Here is a 22,734-nt window from a genome sequence, read left to right as displayed (position 1 = left end):
AGCAGCTGCTGTTACTGAAAATAGTCTCTTAATAAGAAAAGGCTACTATCTGGGAATGCAGTCAATCTGTCTCTCTAGATGGATGTCTCATTTAGTGCACACAGTTAAAATATACGTTGAAGAGGAGGAGGGAAATTCCACTGACCTCCCAACAACACTTCAAACGCAATTTTTCATTAGCAGCATTTATAAAACAGTTAGCACGCCACTAGAGCATCTCTCAGCCACTTCTGGTACATGTTCAGAGCTTGAATTCACAGCCCAAACTTCTGCCAATCTGGAGATGCAGCCTGCAGCCAGGTAGGCCCTGACTCAGTCTGGACCTAAAGCCAGTTGGCTTCCAGTCCAGCCACCTTTAGCAGCTGAACCCACACTATTTATTCACTTCAGAAGTCTCATCCAAGCGAGAAGCTGTGAGAATTAGGTTACTGATGAAGTTAGGCATATGTTTTAGTGTCCTGCTGAACTGGAAGCTCAGGTCTGCTTTATTAACCCACCCTTCTCCCTTCCAAACAATCGGTTAAATAGTAATACTGATACAGAAATATTAGCATTAAAAGTTTCTTTTTTCAGTTCTAAGGACCACAGACCACAAGGGCAAGGAATAATGGGAGCTCGTCAGGAAAAATTGTAAATAGGAGTGGAAAGTTGAAAATACTGTCACTGGCTTAAGCAAAGAAATTGTCTCTGCATCACTCCTCTTACACTCATGGCAAAGTCACATGTTCTTTGTCAAAATCTAAGCACACAAATAAAGCATATTAATTTATCACTTTTCTTACGCTTTTCCAAGTTATTTTTAAGGAAATGCTGTTGACCTTTTTGAGAAACAGTGACCTAGATCAAAGTGTATCAGACTGTCTCTGTAATGAAGTACCAGATGTCTTTTGTACACAAAGTTCTTCGCAGTCAAGACAAGCGTCAACTAGAATAGAAAGCTCTTCTCTCAATTTCACTGTGAGTGTTGAGGTGGCATTTAAAACCCACAGCTACTTTCAGAGCAGTATTTTGAGCTCTTTAGCCTACAGATGTTGTAAATGATTGTCTGTGGCAAATTCAGCTTTAAATAAAAGTTATTCTAATATTAATTAAAAAATGTGAAAACAATAAAAGGCTTTGCATATTAGCAGCAGTTACTAGTTGTTTTGAATGTCATGTGCAGGAAAAGCTATGCTGAGGCATTTCCCCTATTTCTTCTTTACTTACTGAAGTCAAAAGCTTCTCATAAAAGGCAAAACCAAAACCATGTTTTCAATGACCTTGTGGGCACACACATTTCCTGAGGAATTTGTGACCACTGAGGCTATGTGCAAGTGGCCAGAAATCTCCAGGGAATGCCATCATAAGTAAGCTTTTATACTTGATTTCAGATCTTTAAAAAAATTAATATTGCTTCCATTAGCATAATACTGGACACAGACATATTTTTTAGGTTTTTTGTTTACTGTGTATTAGCAAAGCTTTTTGTACAAGAGTCCCAGATTGCAAAGACCACCAGGTCACTCAATAGCACATAAAGACAGGCAAGGGGACACTCAGATATTCTGTGCCCCAAAGGCTAGGATATGGGGTTCACACAGCACTTCCAGACAGGTCACAGACAGCTAAGCCCAATATACCCTGCTCTCCCCAGTTCTGTTAAACTCAGGTTTGTATCACCCCTTTTGTTCTTCTGATGATGATCTCCAGACAAACATACAGTGCTACCTGCTAAGATCAAAATGCAGGACTCTTTTTCATTAAAGCAGTTATCCAGACCCTGTAAACATCCATTACCATAAAGACCTAGGAGCAGGAGTCATAATGCATAGCACGCTTCAGAGGTAAACAAGGGGCTGGGGATGGGATGGGCGAGAAATGTGAACCAGACTGAATCATGATTTGGAAGAAGATAGAAGTGTTCAGAAATTACACTGAGGCGACTTTTAAAGCTGAGGTAACAGCTGAATTTCTAATGATAGCAAAAGAACAGTACTTGAAAAATCTGTCTAAACACAGTGTGGACTTTATCTGCAACACAATATGCCAAGGTGAGCTAACACGAATTAAAATTCATTTAGTAGCTGAAGGCTGTATCCTCCTACCATGGAGGCTGGCCCCCTAACATACCAGTGCTGAAATTTTGGTTGAACTGCATTTCACATAGTTCTGCAGTCAGCAAACGTGAGATCTTAAGGATTCCTCCCCTTCTGACAGGGAGAAAGAAGGATTTCCCTCCCCCTCCTCTAAAGACAGGAGCTGGAAAAGAAGTTGGAAGGAGAAAAAGAAAGCAAAGGAGCACTATTGCTGACAAGAAACGTTCCACTTTCCAAAATAATTCCACCATTCTGTGCATGCAGAATAGTAGAGAGAGCCCACTGACCTGTTGCTTCTCTCAGCTGAAGGCAGCAGAGGCAGCGGGATCACCTCCCACTCTAGCTGTGGGAACAGTCAGGAAGCAATGCAAAATATCCGTGACTGCTCAGAGGTAGAGTGATACAGAACCAAAGATGGGAGTGTGCAGAGGGACAAAGAAACTAGTATGATGAAACTATCAAGGCAGAAGATTAAAAGAAAGCAAAAATCCACTAACAAAGGAAGATGAAATTAAAAAATGCTGAGGAGTTAATGAGGGTGTATGGCCACAGATGCTGTGGAAAAGGGAATGAGTTCACCTGAGGGACTCCTCAAAATAACTACAAGAATCAGTTTCTACAGTACTCCCATACAAATGCTCCGGAGCAAGACAGCTCAAGTCCAAATGTCAGCTAAAAGATGATCTGTCAGTCTCAACATCTTCCCTCAAAAAGGGACTTCCGTGCATTGAATCATAGTCAGTTTGGTTAGATGAAAATATCTTGACTGCCATAAAATAAGGCAAGGGAAACTTTCACATACCCCCCTAATATATCAAACAAGGTTGCTATCTAAGCCCTCACTCTGGATGTTATGCTGTGTGAAGGAGATTTGTAAATTGTATGGCCTTATTCATGTCATATTCTATTCATATCACTCCACCATTTTCTGATAGTGGCTTTCTCAGCCTTAGGTTTCTAAGGTGACTGACCTGTGACACAGTCTAACTAACTGACTTACTGCTTTTTCAGTAATCACATCACACCTTTAAAAATGCATCCTTCCACACTGTGGATGTTTTGTAACTGGAACTATCTGAAATGATCTATCTGTAAAAGATTAAGAAGGGCTCATTCACAAAGCCACCTACGGAAGCAGTGCTTTGTCATACACACTGCTAAAGGTTTCTGGTTTTCCACCTTCATCTGAGTTTTCCTCTCACATCTTCATCCCCTCATAGTGATTTAAGGTCCTGAAAACAATACTATCCCAGGTGCACCAGTCCTTTCTCTAGTATTTGGCCCAGCAAATCTGACAGTAAGTTTTTTATTAACAGTCCTAAATTTTGTGTTCTTGGAATTTGCGATGAAAAGCACTAATGACAAAAACTACTAATGAGTTACAAGCATGGGCAACAGAGTGACATACCAGTGTCCTCCAAGTGACAGTTGACTCTCATGGTGGAGTTTAAAGACGACTATGAAGAATCATTCCTCAAAGGCAAACACACACACACACAAAATTTTTAATTTTAAATTTTATTTTTAAATACAGAAGTGCATGATGCAGGGCATCTTTTAAAAATCATGTGCTACACCTGTCTTAGGCAGCTCTAATTGTTTAAGTGATACTTTCAGTATTTCATATAGAGTAAGCACTTTTCTCTAGGGAAACAGGTCATGGTGAAAGATGACAAAGATATAAATGGATTCTTGGTCTGCCATTCCCATAGGACAGTTGTAAGAAAGGCATACCTTTTTTTGTTTGAGAATGGTTAATTCACACACTTTCTTACATCCTCTAAAACCCCCAAACTTTTGAGCTGTGTGCTCTCTTACTTTTTTCATCCTGGTCACTTAATATCTACAGTTTCTGGGTCATTTTTTTTACATTACCCATCACTCTATCTCACCCTACATAATATCAAAGATTAGGGTTGGGGGAAGGGGGGGGGGAAGCCCTATGCAAACACCAGTCCCACCTTTCCCTACCAGATCCTTTCCAAATGCTATCTGTTTTCATGCCATAAACATGCCTAAAATTAATCTTCTTTTCAAATGACTAGTGGGGGCAGGGACTCTTACATTCCACCGGGCAGAGCTCAGCCATGGCTGATGTACTCAACATTTACGTGAGACAGTTGCAACAGATGGTAGTTTGGGTATTTTGAATTTTGTAGTTTCTCTTCATGGAAGTGTAAGGCATAATTCTGCTATGCTAACAAATTAGAACTGTGCTTGATTTACCTGTGTATGAATAGGACTACAATTTCTGCTAGCAATTTGAGCAAATTTTCTCTTATTTAAACGCGTTTGTGTACCTGTGCCTACATCCTCAATCCAGTCCTCATGGCTGAGCTCTGGAAAAAACTAGCACTTCATCCTGTACGGCCTCAACAGGGAATTGTGAAGGGAATCCTCAGTATCCGTGAAGGGGAGCACACGTTTACATGAAGGAACACTGCTTTGTAATTACTAGTCAACCTAAAACGTGCCTTGTGTCCTTTACCCGAAAACGCTTTATGCACAGCTCACGGCGCAGCCGAAACACTCCGTGAGCGCCGGGGGAAGCACCCCGCGAAGGAGCGGCGCTACCCGGCTGCGCCAGCGGGACCACCTCACGGCGGCCAGCGGCGGGAAGGCCCGCAGGCAGGCCGGGCGCGGGGAGCCCGGCGGGGCGCGGGGAGCCCGGCGGGGCGCGGGGAGCCCGGCGGGGCGCGGGGAGCCCGGCGGGGCGCGGGGAGCCCGGCGGGGCGCTCCCCACGGGAGGCGGGAGGCAGCGCAGCCTCTCCCAGGGCAAAGCCGGGCAGCGGCCTCCGCCTGCCACGCGGCCGGGGAAGGCAGTTACGCCGTCTCAAGGCGTTTCGCTTATCGCCGGCCCTCCTCGCCTCACGCAGGGCCGCTGGGCGATGCCCGCAAGCGCTCGGTGGGGCCGCCGGGCTGTCGGGGCTCGACGGCCGGCTACACCTCAGCAGCCGCGGCGCGGGCCCGCCGCCCAGGGGGTGGGGAACGACGCCTTCGGGCCGGGGCCCACGGCGCTCCGCCGGGCCCGCGTCCCGGCCTCCGCTCCTCCCCTCCCCCTGCGGGTGGTGGCGCCCCGCCGGCGGCTTGTACCTGTCCCGGAGGAGGAGGAGCCGCAGCTGGGAGCCAGAGGGCCAAAGTTAACTCTGGAAAGTTTACGGGGGGCCGTGGGCGGGAAGAGAAAGGCGGAGAGGAAAGGGGAAAGCTGCTCCCGCCCCGCCGGCCGCAGCCGGGACTCCCCGAGGAGGCGGCAGCAGCCGTGCCGCGGGGCCGCAGGGGACCGGGAGAAGCGGCAGCCGCAAACTCGCCGCTCCCTTCGCCGCCGGGCGCCCCCCCGCAGATACTTGGAGGCCTGCTGAGGTCACCGGCTGCCGGGAAGGGGACTCGGCCGTCCTCCTCGCCCGCCTCCCTGGGCGTCCCCGCCGCCGGGGAGAAGCGCTCTGCCAGGATCGGGGACCCCGCGCTCGGAGGAGCTCCCGCGGGGCGCAGGGCTGCTGACGGCCCCCAGCGCCGCGCTCCGTGCGCTTGCGGAGACGGAGGCCCCTTCGCCACCCGCGCTAGGGGTCGCATCCCGGCTCTTTCCTCGCTGCGACCGGCGGCTCCCATGGCTCTGAGCAAAGGGCTGCGGCTGCTCTGGAAGCAGGAGCCGGGGCCGAGCGCCCTGCTGGAGGCGCGCACCCGCCAGGACTGCCTGTTGCTGGAGGCCGGCACCGTGGCGGCGCTCAGTAAGTGCCCCGCGGCGGGCGGCCGGGCCGGGCCGGGCCGGGGGAGCCTGCGGCGTGGGGAGGCGGCGTGTCTGTGGGTGCGCGCCCGGTCCCTCCGTGGTGCCTGCGAAGCGGTGCCGGGGTGCAGCGGCAGCGGCCGGTGCCCAGGCGGTTTAGGGCACTTTGCCCTGTGGCGTGGAGAGAGAGGAAGGGAGAGCGCAGAGCCGGGCCCCGGGGAACTCGCTCACCTCCCGTTAAACCCCGGCCTCCAGCATGGCCCTCCAGGCATGCCCACTTGTTGAGGTTTTGGGGTGAGCCCGGTGCCCAGCCATGCGGGGACCGTTGGTCAGCATTTCCTCCCTGTGCGACTCCAGGCCTGATCCATGACTGACCGGCTCTTTCCCTGCCCTGGGTGCCTTTTAGCTTCCTCACCCGCAGCCGGGGTGGAAGAGCCAGGAGAGGCCACCCGCCTGCCTGGTGGCTGTGGGATCTCGGCACAGGTCACCTTTGCTGTGCAAGGCTGGTACCTTGCAGCCTTACGCTGTACAGCATGAGCCTTGCTGACTGCAGAGGAGGGTCCCGCTAAAGGGACGGAGCCTGCTGCCTCTCGAAGAAATTTCTATTTAGCTACATCGGGTGCTAATCACCAGTTCACAGCAGAGACTGTTTTGGATGACTGACTCAAGATTCCTGTCCCGTAAAGAAAACCTGGCTTCTTGCTGTGGTTCCATACCTGCCCTTGTAGTTTGCACTGTATATGGTTGCTTGGGTGTCTGGTTCCTACTGGAGGAGCTCGAGTCTCACCTGGGGCATTGGAAGTGGTAAACGTGTTCAGGGTTGTCTCATCTTGTGTTTTGATACTTACCGCCCATGAGTTAATGCAATACTAATGTTGAGGCACGCACAGAAAAATGAGGTGACTGAGAATGTAAGGTGCAAAAAGTCATGCAGAGGAACATGCAGTGGTCGTGCTGTGTTCTTAAATGGTTTTGTGTGTGACACTTACCTGTTCCTGCAATCATTTGCAATATTTGTGGTGTTGTAGGAGTCGATATTCAAGCAGCTCAAAGGAAAAGGGGAAGACTTAAACTGTGAACTCTGTGTAGCAAGAACTGTAAGAGTGTTGTGGTTTGTACACAATGTCAGGGCAGGATCCAGGTCCACTGAGCTGAATTTTCTGTGATACATGGTGGCAAGATGTCCAGACTAAAATGCTTTATTTTCAGGTATTGGGGATTTTATGAATTAAGAAAGCCACAAAGGTCATCAGGTGGCACCTGATTTTCACAAGAATAGTTTTGATATAGTCCTGGAAAATTTTTGACATGTAATGATAAAGGTCTGTCCTTTGCCACACTTGTGGTTTTTTTGGTTTTTTTTTTTTTTAATTTAATTGGAATTTTATGTTGTGTAATACTTTGAGGGTTCAGTTTCTTGTTAAATTCATTGGTTGTAGTGGACCTGAATGTGTTACATTTTTCTAGGGTTTTTTTTGTGTCAGTTTTCAATGAACTGCCAAAGTGAAAGGTCTGGTAGTACTGAGCAGCGTTTTGCTTGCTTTCCCTGATGCAAAAACCTGTTGACATTAAAGCTCTCCATTGATTTCAATGGGTTTTGATCTGTTTCCTTATTCTGATACAAATCTAAAGCAGCTCCACTGCCTAAAGTCAGTGTGCATGAATAAAATTGAGAGACCCAGTATTCATCTAGCGCACCCCAAGCCATTTGTATGACCAGTAGTTGGAAAGATTATTTGCAATCTCACTCATCCAAGGGGGTCATCAATTTAGAGTAGATTTTTCTTCCCCAGTGTTGTTATCCCCCGTTTGAATTGCTACTGCTAAAAATTATTAGAGAATTTATATAGTCTCTTAAAATGTACGTTAGAATTTTGAAGTGGTGATTTGTATAGTGTATATATATATATATATAGTGTATATATATATATATAGTATATATTTCACACTAGCAGCTAGTGTGAAAGCATGTTTGCCATGCTTTTTGAAAGTCCAGTTTCACCTTTTGAGGTAACTGTAATCATGCATGTGTTGGCATCCAGCCCACTCCATGCTAATAACTTTGTAATTTTATTTCATTTGGTTTTTCTTTTCCTGCCTGGGTTGGTTCCTATATTGTAGGAAAAGCTAGCTTGTCCAGTTGAGCCTGTTTCTTCTGTTGAGTTTGTTTCTTCTGTTTATGCAGCAAAGGACCAGAAAAGGAGGGAAAACCAGCAGTAGGTATTGTGATGGTAAATTTGTAATTGTGTAGAGGAAGTGCCACAGCCAGGGTGGTAACAACACCAATTCTGTTGTTTGACTGGCCTTTAGATTGTTACTAACCATAGAACGCTTCAGTGGAAGGTTAACATAAACGTCATGTATGTGTGGTTTCAGATAGCACTAGGATTGTGTTAATTTTGGCTTCTCTGTCTGATTTTCAATTTCTAAAGTAAAGTTTTTTAAAAATGGCATACCTGTGTTGAGAAGGAATTACACAGCTGTGCCTTATGCAAACTTCCACACTAAAAAGCAGGTAAGGTATACCTGAAGCACTTCAGTTGTACAACAGTTAATGCAGTTTTGCAATAGCAGCCTTGTCCATAGAACTGTAGAGAAGAATAATCATGGATGGACACCAAAGGCCTGAGAATAAATTTTAGTAATTGTTCATTATTCTTTTTCCAGAATTACTAAGTGTCTCTGCCCTTGAACAGGCATGACATCTGCACTTTTTTGGAAGATCAATTGCTTCTGTAATACTTTTGTACTAGAAGAAACTTAAATGTTGAATTTAACCTAGTTCGAGTGGCATAATGGAGTAAGAATCATCCTAGAAGAAGTGGTGTTACAAAAAAGAAATCTAAAACCCCACACACTTGTGTAAGCACAATTTCTGTACAGGCCATAAACTTCTGGCCAACTCATAATTAAAATAAACCCTTTCAAATATGTAACCCAAAAATTTGATACTGTCTTGTGAATGGATGACTTTATACTTTTTATTCTCATTATAAAGATCATGATGAGAGTTTTCGTTGTAAATTGTTTGTATTTCAGAATTTCCTTATTGCATATGAACAGTTAATACTTTTAACTTGAAAAATATTTGCACTTCTGGTGTCAGTAGTGGGAAAATATTATAGAGATCTTTAATTGTCTGAGATGCTAGCAATTCATAAAATGAGAACGCTTGGGCTGTAACAGAGACCTAACCTGAAAAACTTTTGGAAAAATCAAGGAATCAAAAATCACATCAGGAAACCTAGCTACATAAGCCCAAACCCCTTAACTTAATCTGCATAGTGATGTGATATCAACAGAACAGTTTTCTGTTCTAGCATAAATTACATAGTATTTTTGAAGGTGGGAGGTTTTCTTCCTCTTCTCATGATGTCACTGTAGGGTGGAGGGTAAAAATCACTGTTTTGAATTTAACAGCAAATTTTGCAAGAGGCTTTTTTTGCTCACTGGCTTCAGTCATCTCCAGAAGGATGGGTGACAGCCTGAAGCAATACTTCCAAGATTTCTCTGAACTAGAACAACAATAGTTAAGATTCTATGGAAGAAACTTAAGAGTCATAAAGGCTGAAGAAAAATTGTCATTGATTTAGAAGTTTTTGCTTCTACAAGAGAGAGTATAGATACAAATGCTGTTCCTGCTTTTAAAACATTACAGTTTTAACACTTTATAGATTAAGTGGACTGCACAAGGCAGTTCTGAACTGCTGTCAAGGCAGTCACTGAGCTAAACTAAGGCTTTAGTGCTGAAAATACAGTTATTTAACCTTATTGGAGCAGGTAATCTTAGTGAAATGATGTCAACAGGAGTGCTCTGCTATTGAAATTCAGCATAAAAATACGGCTTTGCAAGGGCAGAGCCAAAGGGTGCACAGGTGGTTTGGGATTTTTTTGGGGTTTTTTTGTGAGCACTTGGATTCTGCATTTGCTTTTATTAAAGGATGTTACAACACCTATTATAGTGGATCCTAAATGACTATGGTGTTTTGAAGACAGTGAAATTCAAAGTTGATACAGTGCGTGTTTTTGCAAGTAGGACTGAAGCTTTTCCTCCAGACTTTCACCCACAGATCTGGGAAGTAAGCCTTTACTAGGGACAAATTTATATAGAGTTAAGTTGTGTGTACACTCCACAAAGCAGCTCTGTGTCTCCACTGTGGCATCAGTTGCAGGTGTGTGTGTGGTTCTCTGATGTGGCTGAGTGAAATCAGTAGAGCCTTCCAGGGGAAGGGATGCTAAACCAGGAAGTGGCAATTATTTAACTGCGTATCTTCTTTTGTACAGAATGCAGTTTCTGTGCTGTATGAACATTCACTGTTTACAATTAGCTTTAGTTTTATATTTAGGTGGGTAAATATGCCACTGAGTGGGATATGGAAATCAAACACTAATACATGTGTAAGCCTATTGTGAATGTATTTCTAAGCACTATACACTATCCAAAACAGAGCCCTACAGCATGACTCATTTTTACTGTTATGCAAGTATATTTATATAGCTAGTCTCCCTATTCTATCTGTATTCTAAAACTTTTTTATTTAAATTAAAAAAGAAAATAATTGAATTATCCAATTACAAAGTTTTATAAAATCTGTAGTTTAGTGGTGTTCAAACTTTTTCCATTTGTGGATCCCTACAAAACTTCTAGTAGAAGTAATCTATGTAGCAGAAGCCTTGCTTTCCTTGGTTGTGCTGGCAATGGACACTTGCAAACTATGGTTTCTCAGGCTGAAATTCACTGCTATAGGTTATAAGAACAAGTGTGTGTTACAGTTGAAATGCAAATCAGGTACACAGAAGAAGGAAGATGTATTGGTGTAAGTGTAGAGTGTAGATTACAAGATTTGTTTTTTATGCTAGGAAACTGGTAGTCGTTGCAAGGTATGAATTCTACTTGGTGGTTTATGTCTCTAGTGACTACAAGTTTCTGTTAATATATGTGACAGGAGCCACATAAAGATAATGGTCAAGCTCTAGAGAAATGACTTGGGGACTTCCTTTTTATCTGTAGTCCACAGGGCTGGCCAGTAGAAACCTGGTGGATTTATAGGTCCATTCCTCTTTGGTTGTGAATGAATATATTCATATATACACACGCAAGTATGAAAACATAATCCCTCACTAGAAGCAGAACATTCTCAATCCAATATAGAAAACCAGTGAACCGATCTTTCCAAAGTGCCACTTTGCTGATTTGTTTGTTGTGTTTTCAACCAGAAATATAACTTTCTAGAAAATTGGTAAATACATGGCTTAGTGTTTTGAATATTCACACTCTTAACTGTAGCTCTGACCACAGACTTCTTCCCAACTCTGTATTTCTTGACCTATATGGTATTTCAGAATAAGCTGGACTAGCATAATGCCTTTGTAGCTCGGATTGAATGTCAACAGGAAGATTTTAATGATGAAAGATAATGAAAATACAACAAAATGCTTTAGGTCTGTCTGGAATTTGGAGGCAAACTAACCATCTAAATTCCCATAATACCAGACATTGGACATATTTCTAGGTAGATGCTGATAGTAGTGTGTATATTTTTTTTTTCTCATGTGTTTTCAGCTTTTTTTTTTGTGTATGAAATTTCTGTTTGATAATTTGCTTTTTCTGGGGAAAATTCATACTTCTTTCCCTAAAATGCTAAATGACGCCAATAAAGGAGACAGGCAATTGAGATCCCATCACATCACTTAGAAATGCTTCAGTATATCTATATATCTATCTAGTGGTACCCACAGCTGAGCAGGTGTCTATTTCCAGAAACAGGTTTAAGAATCAGAGAGGAGAGCCAGAATCTGTAATCTGGTCCCAGACTATTTTCTTCAAGAGCTTTCTTCAGTTTTATCTTTAATTTGTAGGTATTATGATGTCTGTCCTTAATGTTGGACTTGGAACTATGGTACCTTTCTGCCCTCTTACTCTGGTCACTGACCTTTCTGAGCACTTATGTTTGAGACCCGTGCAGTTCCTGCTGCAATCTGGGGGATTAGCCCTGAGGAAGGGTTGAGTAAAGGAAACTGACTACATCTGGCCAGTTCCTGCTAGCTGTTCAATTGAATTTACAGCTTTTACAAGCAGGAAGTCACACGTGGGTAGGCCGTGTGGTATATGTAGTTGTATGTCTTTTCATGGTGTTTTTCTTTGGCTCTGAAATACTTTACGCATGGAAAAACGACACTTTATATTGAGTTTATTGTATCTTATTTTCATTGAATTATTGTTTGCCTCTTGTTTTGCAAGGGTTAAAATTTTGAGCTAACATGCCAATCTTATATATAATTTAGATCAGGAGCTTTTACATAATTGATATTAAGAAAAGTTCTTGAGGAATGCAGACAGTGTGCAGGTCTGTAAAGCTGTTATGAGCACAGCACAGTTGTGGTATTTATTGCAGAAGGGTGGATACTCAATTATATACTTGCTGGAAGTAAACATTACTAGAAGTAATGGGAAGCTTTAGTGGAATTTAGTAATTACTATGTGTACTGTTTAGTTACTTATAGTTTATTATTTAGTTAACTTATAGTTGTATACCTATAACAAATGCACTATGTATTTGCAAACTCAGCTTGTTCTCTGAGTAGAAAACTTCATGAGTTTCATCAACTTCCGTAGCAGTATTGTGCATTAACTATATATATGAATGTATGCATGTATCTCAAGCTGTCTGGCTTGAAAAAGGAAGGATTTTACATGTGAGCAGAGTCCAGTTAAATATCCAGTCCTTGTCCTAGGTTTTCAAGCAGACCATTCTCACTGCCTCTGACATGCAGAGTTTTTATGAAAGCTCTTGCAGAATAAACCCCTTGACTTTGGAACATTTAACAGAGAAACATGGAAATTATTTTCATGTTACTGATTAGAAAAGTACTATGTCTTTGGACACTTATAGCTGTCAAATTTGTTGCTAAAACAGTGTTTCCAATATTCTTGAAACTTGCAAGATTTATATTTTCCCTGTTTGTCAACAATTCTTTGGAGTTTCGTAGTAATTTTTCCCTTTAACTCTCTTCATCCAGCACTACCTTTCTGATTCTGGCGCTTGTGTCCTAACACTGTTTGCAGATAATCTAGGAGATGTTTTAGACCAGGTTTTGATGACAGTTATTTGAGATTTCCATGAGAAATTTTTAAGATTTATAAACATTTCTTTTTAATAATAAGATACGAACTTGGCTTAAGCCCTCTGCAATAATGTCCTTTTAAATCACATTTAAGTCATCGTTTCTGTGTATTGCTTTTTGTAATGGTTCTTGGGGATTCCTTCTCCCTTACCTCCTCCAGAAAAGTAAAAAAAAAATTCTGGGGTGTGTCAGAGTGCAGCTAGGACCTCCCAGTGCTGGAGGCTTGACGCCTATATCCTCACTTGTACACTGGCAGGGCATGAGGGGAGACAGTGCTGTGGTGGCTGGAGGCTGGGAGTCATGAAGGAGTCATCCCCCCAGTCACTCGGGGGATGTGAGTGGAGGGTGTGCAGCCTGCAGGACCTGCTGCCTCACCTCTGCTGCCTGAGGCCCCTGCCATGGCCCATGCGAAATGCTGGTGGTCACATGCTGGTGGTCACAGCGTGTCTCAGGAATTTGTGTGACACTGAGAAGTGTAATGGGACAGGAGACTTCAAGTTCCAGCAGTATCCATAATAAAGGGATTTATTTTTCCCACACACAAATTGGATCTGCATGTAGTAAAATATTCTGGCCTCCCCATCGGTGTGACCCGCAGGCATTTGGCAGGTTCCTTTCCTCTCAAACTATCCACAGGTGAGGTCTTGGAGCATGCTGTGTCTTTACAGAGGTGTCAAGGAAAGATCTCTGTCACTTTTGGTTTCTGAGTCTAAATTGCTTTAGGGAGCAAAATGAACCCTAGAATAAACAACAGAATCTGCCATGTGTAGAAGTTACTGGCAAATCTGCCATGTGTAGAAGTTACTGGCAAGTTGTTAGCCAGTAAAAAAGAGAGGCAATACAGCCTGGAGTCCTCCTGGAGCTTTGTGTTCGGAGCCTGCTCCTCCCTTCCAGGCACTTCTGCTGGTACTGATGCCCTGACTGATGCTGTTGTGCAGGCAAATGTCAGATGGCCTGCCCAGAACGATGGTGCGTTTCTGTACCAGTATTGGCAAAATACAGCTGTTTGTGCATTTGGAAAAGTCCTGTGCCTTGAGCTGATGTATGGTGATGCCACTGGCCTGACCTGGGAAACTTTGGTGGCTTCTGTATGTGCCAGTGTCAGTCTTCTTTTGTTAGCTGCATGAGTTGTGTGTTGCTTGTGTCCATGCTGAAATAAAATCCATTCTTTTGGATCATACTTTTTTTTGCCAGACACTGTAACAGCCAGCTTTCCAACCCATAATTCTGTTTTGAAGAGTATCACCATGCTTTCAGGGTGTCTTTTAAATGCTTTCAGGTTATGTCTAGCCTGCAAGTTTGTGAGCTCCTGCATCAGTCTGAGATCTGAATCTCTTGCTGTTTCTGTCATTCTCTGTTTCCTTCTAAAGCTGGAACACTTGGAGCAAGAGTTCTGTTTCTGTTTTTACCTTTTTATTTTAAAGGGAATGAAGACAAGCTTTTAACGCAGAGAACACATTTAAGGAAAAAGTTGGTATGTTGTTGCTGTTCTTTTCTACTTGCTGAAGATGCCATGAATAATGAAACATCACTTTTTAAACTTTTTTTTATATATGTATACATAAGGAGGGCTTGACAGGGAGGTGTTGTTTGTGTCGTGTTTTTTTGATGATTTTTTTTTTTTTAATGAAACGTTTTTATAGTCTATCTAAACTGTTTTTGCTGAAGTTTGGTGGGTTTTTTTTGAAGTGCCAGGGAACAGAGCTTCCAGTAGTCTCAGCTCTTAAGAGGTGCTGTTAGTGTCCAGACGTTTACATTACCCAATAAAAATCCCTGTATCCTCTTTCTGTGGCTTATGTTTTGTTTCATAGGTGTGTGTGATATCAACATTATACTAGTTTCTCCTGATTCACTCAGTGTTTCTAAGAAAGCAAAGTAGATAAGTTATGAAAGTCTGATAGCAAATTTATCTGATAGCAAAAAAATAAGAAAAAACTAACAAGTCTTCCTTAATCTGTATGGGTGCAAAAACTGAGATGAACATGTTTTGATTTCCTTTGTCTCTACTAAGGAATTTTGTGCATGGAATTTTCCTTCCTTTCATTTCAAATGTCAGCAATATACAGAATATTTATCTGTTTTCCATGCTTCTCACTGAGCTACTTGCTGCTTAAGGTTTATAAAGAGAAGTCTGTTTCTGTCTTTTCTGTTCTATCATCCATTGCAGGCAGTTCAGTTTGTCCTTTTTATGCCCAGAAGTTTCAGATTTTTTTAACTGCTGAAGTTTATTAGGAACATAAGATTGTAAAGTATTAGCTAACCTCTAAAATACCATGTTGCTGTTTATCTGTGGTTTGAGAAGTAAAAGGACATTTGAGGGTCCACAGCCTGTTTTTCTTATTCATGAGGCTAACCTTGCTCCTCATTGGGAAATATATACAGAATGCAGATTTATGCATTCAGGAAGTACTTCGGTTTTACTAAAGTAGCCAATGACAAGTTTGGGCTGTGTTCTGGCTTAAATTCTACATTTTCACCTTCTGCCCATTGAAATAAGTTGTTGCAGAAATACGCAAATCTAACATCAGCATCTGACCCTTTGTTGATTTATTTTAATCATCTAATTCTTACTTCACTAATATCTGTTTAATTCCTCTTGAAACCAACAGCTGATATTGTGTCTACATCAAAATATTTTATCTTGCACAAAAAAATTCCAATTCTGTCTGAAACTAGACTGTGAGAATCTGGAAGCAGAAACCATTTCTTTTTGAGCATAAAGAAAAGATAAATTTACGTTATGGCCAGACAAATTATTATTTTTGTTCTTGTTTTAGAATGGTGTAAAGTTTACATGTACTTATATATTCCTTTACTTATTCTGAAACTGATGTGGCATTTGTACCATAGAAAAAGAACGTTACTAATAAATACATAGTTTGGAAAAAAGGTAGAGAGTGCCCTTCTTTCTTCTAGGGTGGTGTGTGGAGACAGTATGCGTTTCTGTCCCATCACTTCTTAATCAATGTGTTCTTACAGCATTTTAACCCTTTCTACAGTTGTTTTGTTTACTGAGAGAAATAGCTGGGAAGCATTTGCGTAGGCAATATCAATCTGAAAATTTTATAAAGACTAGAAAACTAAGGTTTGCTGCCTTTTTTTTTTTTTTTTTTTTTTTGTTTCTCAGCTCCAGAGGAAAAGGATGCAATTAAAGGACACTATGAAAAACTCATGGATGCTTATGGCTGCTTAGGAGAGCTTCAGCTTAAAAGTGGTAAGTGACCATCTCTGTGACTGAGATTATAAAATGCTCAGACCATGCTGAACAACAAGTAGCTGAAGTTGCTCGGTTCGTTAACTTGTGAGAGCTAACTGCACCTTGTTATGTACAGTCCGAAAAAGGTCTATTTATTTTTCTGTGCTGTGCCAAAAACATATCACTAAATGATAGTCTAAGAATTTTGGATTTTTTTTCTCACTTTTGTTTTGTCTTAACATTCTTAGCTGCCTGAAGGTAATTGCTGGGTTTTTTTCCGTACCACATTTGTTGAAGGCAAGCTATGATTTACTTTTTTGTGAAGGATTATGTTTAAACACTGATTAATCATGGTTATCTGAGACTGCAGTTCCACAGACTGCCAGTACTTGTTATAATGCCCAATTGCCTTTAACTGGATATTTCACATGTATAAGGATTTGCAGAAGCAGCCCTTTAACTTCAACTAGTATATAGTGAATATATATTGTCATTGCTGTAAATTTCTATACAGTTTGGGAATCTTGCTTTAGCAAAGGACTTGCTGTTACACTGCCTACAGGAATGTTAATGGAAATAGCATGTTTTACAAAGAGAACTGCAGTCGCTGATTTGAAGGTAATAGTACCTTACATGGCAGTCTTCAAATTCACTAATGAAAAAGATGCATTAAAGCAAAAAGCAGTATATGCCTTGTTCCCATAGTCTTCTTATGGTAAGCCTTAATTTTGACTTATAGGAATTAAAAGTCTGTTTTCTATATAACTCGATGCTTGGTCAAGGAGTCTGCCAAAGGCAGTGGTGGTGTGAGCACTGCTGTATTTAGACCACTAGATGTAAGTGCATCTTTTTGCAGCCTGCTTACCATTTTATGGCTTGAGAAATATGACTTGAGATTATTCTGAAAAGGTGACTGCAATCTGAAAGATTTCTGTGTCATAATTTAAAACTGTAGGCCCATCTATTCTTTTAAAATTAATGTGGGCTTTTTGTTTGTTTTTGTTTCTTGTGGAGTTAATTAGGCATTTCTATGGAGATTAATATATATTTGTTAATGTAATTAAAAAAGGAGGGCTTGTGATTAGTTTTTTTTGGCGCTTGGACCTGGTTTTCTTCATAGAAGTCTAATGAATCCTGTTGTAGTAGTAAAGGAATGTAGCTATTGAATTCATGCTACAGATGAGTGTATGTGATGGGAACTAAATATATCCAGTTTTAGTTTTCATATTAAGAGGTGAATGATTTAAAATGAGGTGTGAAATATTCTCAGCCTTATTTTTTTCTCTTTTATGCTTTTATTACTGTGTTTCCCGTGTCATTATTTCTTTTTGAACAACGCCTGTGTACCTTTACTGCCCTTAAGTGTGAAGCTTTCCTCTCTGAGCTTTGTCACTACGCCTCTGTCATATTCTAGCATTAAATTACAAGTCCTGGTACAGGACTTCCTTTGCAATGAATTGTTAAAATTTTTATTAGTAAAATTTGGATTTAAAAGTTAAATACTGGAGGGAAACTTCTAATTGTGATTGAGTGGAAAGTCAAGAGAGTCATGCTGTAATGGTACACAAAAGTAAGCAAACATTTTCTGCTGCTGAACATGTTTAAAAAGCAAAGATGATTGCACATCTGCCATCTCGCCATTCAACAGGTAGCCCAGGTCTTTCACAGTCTCAGCTAGATATTCTGTCTTACATATAAGTAAATTCCATCCCTTTAGCTTACATAAAAGATTAACACTAGAAAAGAATTGCATTGGGTTTGTGTTGCAAGGTTTTGGTAGCAGGGGGGCTACAGGCGTGGTTTCTGTGAGATGCTTCTAGAAGCTTCCCCTGTATCCAGTGGGGCCAATGCCAGCCGGCTGCAAGATGGACCTGCTGCTGGTCAAGGCTGAGCCCATTAGTGGTGGTGGTAGCACCTCTGGGATAACATATTTCAGATTGGGGAAAAAAACCTGCACAACTGCAGCTGGAGAAGAGAGGAGTGAGAGTATGTGAGAGAAACGACTCTGCAGACACCCAGGTCAGTGAAGAAGGAGGGGGAGTAGGTGCTTCAGCTGTCAGAGTAGACATGGTGAGGCAGGCTGTCCACCTGCAGCCCATGGAGGGCCCCACGCCAAGCAGAGGGATGCCCAAAGGAGGCTGTGACCCTGTGGGAAGCTCATGCTGGAGCAGGGTTGGCTGGAGCAGGGTCCTGGCAGGGCTTGTGACCCTGCGGGGGACCCACCCTGGAGCAGTCTGTGCCTGAAGGACGGCACCCCATTGGGGGGACCCCACGCTGGAGCAGTTCATGAAGAACTGCAGCCCACGGGAAGGGCTCACGTTGGAGGAGTTCGTGGGGGACTGTCCCCTGTGGGAGGGACCCCAGGCTGGAGCAGGGCAGAGTGTGAGGAGCCTCCTGCCCCAGAGACAGCGTGTGATGGACTGACCGCAGCCCCATTCCCCGACCCCTGCGCCGCTGGTGGGGAGGGGGGAGAGAAAATGGGGAGTGAAGTTAAGCCTGGGAAGGAAGAAGGGGTGGGGGGAAGGTGTTTTTAAAATTTGGTTGTATTTCTTATTACCCTCTTCTGATTTGATTGGTAATAAATTAAATTAATTTCCCCAAGTGAAGTCTGTTTTGCACGTGACAGTAATCAGTGAGTGAACTTTCCCCATCCTTATCTTGACCCATGAGCCTTTTGTTATATTTTCTCTCCCCTGTCCAGCTGAGGAGCGGGAGTGGTAGAGTGGCTTTGGTGGGTTGTCCAGCCAGGGTCAACCCACCACAGGAATGCAGTGTAACTTTTTTTCTTTTTTATATAATGTATTTTAGCAGCTGCAAACAAGGGCATAATAGGCCCGCTCTTCACTAAGCACCAGTGATCACACAGACTTTGTTCAGGAGTATCAGTATTTTTTTTCATAGTACTAGAAACCTGCAAACCATAAGAACTAAATTAACTGTAACTATTTGTGAAAGTAGATTCCACTGGAATTTTAAGAGTGTATTTGTAGGGAAGAAGGGGAGGTTTTTTTTTCAAGACTTGAAAGATATCTCTGAGCACTTTAATTAATCTGTAAATATCACTACTTAGGAATCCAAATAAATCACATTGTATGCCTGCCAAAGTAGATCGTGCTTTTCACAAGAAAGTAGATGTAATATATGAAACTGACTTGCAAAGTTAATGTTTCCCACCAGTAATAACATTCATTTCTATGTACTTACGTCTGTTAACATGACTCACTAAGTTCTTCTGCTTTCTTTTGTGAGATGGATGGCAGCAGAATGAATTGCACAGTGTTTCTGAGCTGTACCTCAGCCAAGATTTTGCTGCCGGAGAAGTTCTAGCAGTGGCAAATACATCTTAAGCAAAGTGTTAAAAGATCTGGTTTTGCAGTGTTTGGTTTAGACACTGTGATGTCAGAAAGGGGTGCATATATGAGGTAATGTTTTGACACCATCATCACATAGGTTGTTTACTTTAGTACAGCTGCTGTATTTGGGGAGGCATTTTGAGTTCATTTGACTGTGTATATACTCCTGCTCTCGCACATATGCAATGTGTACTTGAAAGGAAGAAGTTTCAAAGGCAAAAAGGACAACGAAGTACCTGTTTTCTATTCCTTTTGAACATTTCTTAACAATGTAATTGTATTTAGAAGAGGGAGAAAAGGAGTATCTCTGAGACTAAAACTGTAGTTTGGAGAATCTTGTGTTCTTTTCGTAATTCTGCAATAGACTTTCTCAGAGATTTTCAGCTAGATTGTTAGAATCTGCTCCCCTGCTGTGTTCTGTTGCTAATTATGAAGGCAGACAAGAGGCAAAAATACCTTGCAAATTGTTTTTCAGTAGACTATAAAGTGAAGTGGAGGTGTGTGTGGAGTGGTGATGGAACATTAAGACAATGGCACGACTGTGTTGGAATAGACAAAGAGCAAAAGCCAAAGCGAAGTAATTTTTAAAAAGAAAAGGCAGTCTTGAGTGAAATATTTACAGTTAAGAAGGACAAAGTAAGAACTGAATATTGTCTCCTTTTCACTGCAGCTCGTAATAGGCAACACTAAACTCATCCCATAAACTGCAGGGGAACCAATTACTTTGACAATTACTAGACAGGTTAAATACAGAAACTGCAGCTTATTATGGTAGGGTGTGACGTACCAGAACTACATTTCCTGTTCAGCTTGGATTAAAGCAGTTGGTTTCACAAGACCTTTTGAAAAAATGGAAGCAAGTTAGTTAGTTTTGTCTTGTTTCTATGCCAAATATTCTCCATCATCTGCCTCTCTTGTGCAACCTGATAAAAGGGCGTTCAGCACATATCGCTGTGAGCAACATATTTCTTACATTTCTTTGAAAGTGTTCTTTACAGACGATTGTGGTGATTTATATATGTGTAGGGCATATAGATATGTGTGTGTGATATATGTGGGACAAAATAATAATCTTGGTCACAGTTTATACCACATTTATACCCATCTGTCTGAGATCGAAATTTAGTCAACAAGCTTTGAAAGAATTTTTTTTTCCTTTAGTACTGTGGGTCTTGGTTTTTCATAGATATGTTGCTGTAGAATGTATGGCCAGTAAGGAACACTTCACTTCTTGCTCTAAAATTATTTCAGAGATTTCTTTAAAGCATTCCAGATTGCATCACAAGGAAATGAGGGATATTTCTACAGCTGTGATCTTCAATTGCAGTCCTTATGTTCCTAAATCACTTTCATCTGTCTATAAAGTTTAGAAAGGCTAATATGAAGCAGGATTGTACATTAAACTACTTGTAAAACATAAAGAAAAAAAATAAATCTTTGTTTTCCAAGGTGGGGGGTCCGGTAAATAGTCTGCAGCTGATGTGGTTGTTGGTACAAAGTGAAATATAAGAGCCAGACCTGGAGCCTTGATCACTTTGCAGGAAAAAGTTTTCAATTTTTGTGGGGTTGCTTTTTATTGGCCTTAATGCTGGCCCCATTCACCACGCACTTTGCAGCTGTCAGCTTCCTGTGACTGTACTGCACATGAAGTCAAGGGAAAGTTACCATGATTTTTCCACCCAGTGTACTTCCATTAATTACTTTTTTTGATGAGAACTGTTGGGCTCCTGTTCCAAGAAATAAGACTGGAGTTTGTCCTGACCCCTACTGCAGATATACATGGAGCTCCTGAGAGCGGGGAGCCTCCATAGGCTGGCTGCAGTGGTAGTACTGGCAGGGCCACTGACTGATTAGTTCTCCCTTTGATCTTGAGGATGCACTGCCAGCATTTTAAAACTCATCTTTCTGGCTTATTTGAGCTTACATTTAGGAATGACTGCTTACTTCATGGCTTTAGTATTTTTTTTCCATGTTGCTGTTGATGGTCTGGGCAGAAGAAACATAAATACCTTGAATACTGTTCAGCTCCTTTCAAAAGTTGTAAGCCTGTAGTATGCTTCCTGCTGCTGCTGCCAGGTGGACTTGACTGGACTATCTGATGCTTTTTTGTTGTGATGGGTGCTAGTCTGGAACTTCCAAGAGCTACTTGCATAAAAACACTTTCACTGGAAACGTAAAAGGAGCAGTATCTTTAATATAATTACAGATTTGGAAATGGTAGTGAGCTGCAGTTTTGAAAAGTTAAGGGTGCCGGGATTATTGGAGTAGTCCTGATTGTTTTAAGGGGAAATACCTTCTAGCTTTAAGGAATGTCTAGGTTTCAATTCGATCTATTGAAGTTGTGGTATTTTCACAGTTTGCTCAGCAAAACCAATTTAATTCTAAAAACCTTTTTTTTTTTTTTTCTTGTGCCATCATGGTGTTACAAATCCGCCTACCATAGGAAATTCCATGTTGTGTTGATAGCAGGATTTTTTTGTTTGTTTGGGTGGGTTGGGTTTTTGTTCTTTTTTGTTTATTTGTGGGGTTTTTTTTTTGTTTGGGTTTTTGTTTGGTTTTTTGGGTAAACAAGGAATGCAACTTCTTGCATTCTTTTGTGAGATTTACTGGATAATAAAAATTATTTATCTAGGAACTAAAAGAGCGGTTTAATAACTTTTTGTCAGCTAAAAATGTTATTTCCCTTGAAATGAATGAGCAATTACCAAGTAACTTAGTATCTGCAGTTTGTAGAAATTGAGAAAGTTGATTTTAATTTTTATAAAAATTACTTGCTCCAGTAGCATCCTGATTGAAACAATATCAGCAATTTCTACCCTTAAATTTAAGTGCATTTAATTAGGGTTGTGGTTGATACAGCTGTTTTCATGTTAACTATCTATTTTCAACAGGAAAGATTATGGCTTGCTGACATTTACATACCATAAAAGAAACCACACTGACTTTTTAAAGTTTAACTTTAGAAGGGGCTGATTTTTTGCTTTAATATATCCATAATGATAATCAGACTTTCAGTGACTGGCAAGTAAGAAGCAGCAGCATTTTTCCTCTGGTTGGTAGTGTTAGGTTTTTGCTGTGTTAGGTACTATTTGGATATGTAATGCTTTCTTTATTCCTTGGAATAGCATTTTCAGTCTGAGAAAATGTCTAAGTGAAAGCATGAGTAGAGGTAGTACAGTCAGCATTTCCATCACAAACTTGTCCAATGTAGTTATCAATATATTTAAAAATAATGGTACCCTGACTTGAGGTGAAGCTATGAGA

At 41.6% G+C, this 22,734-nt stretch overlaps 1 protein-coding gene across 3 annotated transcripts in view; it reads left to right on the top strand.

Moving 5' to 3' along the window:
• The first annotated feature begins 4,863 nt into the window (after positions 1–4,863).
• Positions 4,864–22,734, top strand: part of SYNJ2 (synaptojanin 2) — a 72,236-nt gene continuing 54,365 nt past the window's right edge. Inside the window, exons 1-2 of one of the 3 annotated variants that reach the window (XM_055810775.1) lie at positions 4,864–5,800; positions 16,049–16,135. In XM_055810775.1, coding sequence (XP_055666750.1) covers positions 5,680–5,800; positions 16,049–16,135 — 208 coding nt within the window. In that variant the 5' untranslated portion in view covers positions 4,864–5,679. Of the gene's footprint in view, positions 5,801–16,048; positions 16,136–22,734 lie in introns of those variants that run through there. The other 2 variants (XM_055810774.1, XM_027796795.2) reach the window with 2 other exon arrangements.

This window comes from Falco peregrinus, chromosome 7, assembly GCF_023634155.1.
Source record: "Falco peregrinus isolate bFalPer1 chromosome 7, bFalPer1.pri, whole genome shotgun sequence".
Classification (NCBI taxonomy): domain Eukaryota; kingdom Metazoa; phylum Chordata; class Aves; order Falconiformes; family Falconidae; genus Falco; species Falco peregrinus.
Note: the sequence above shows the minus strand (reverse complement) of the source record. Positions and strands in the feature narration are given on the sequence as shown.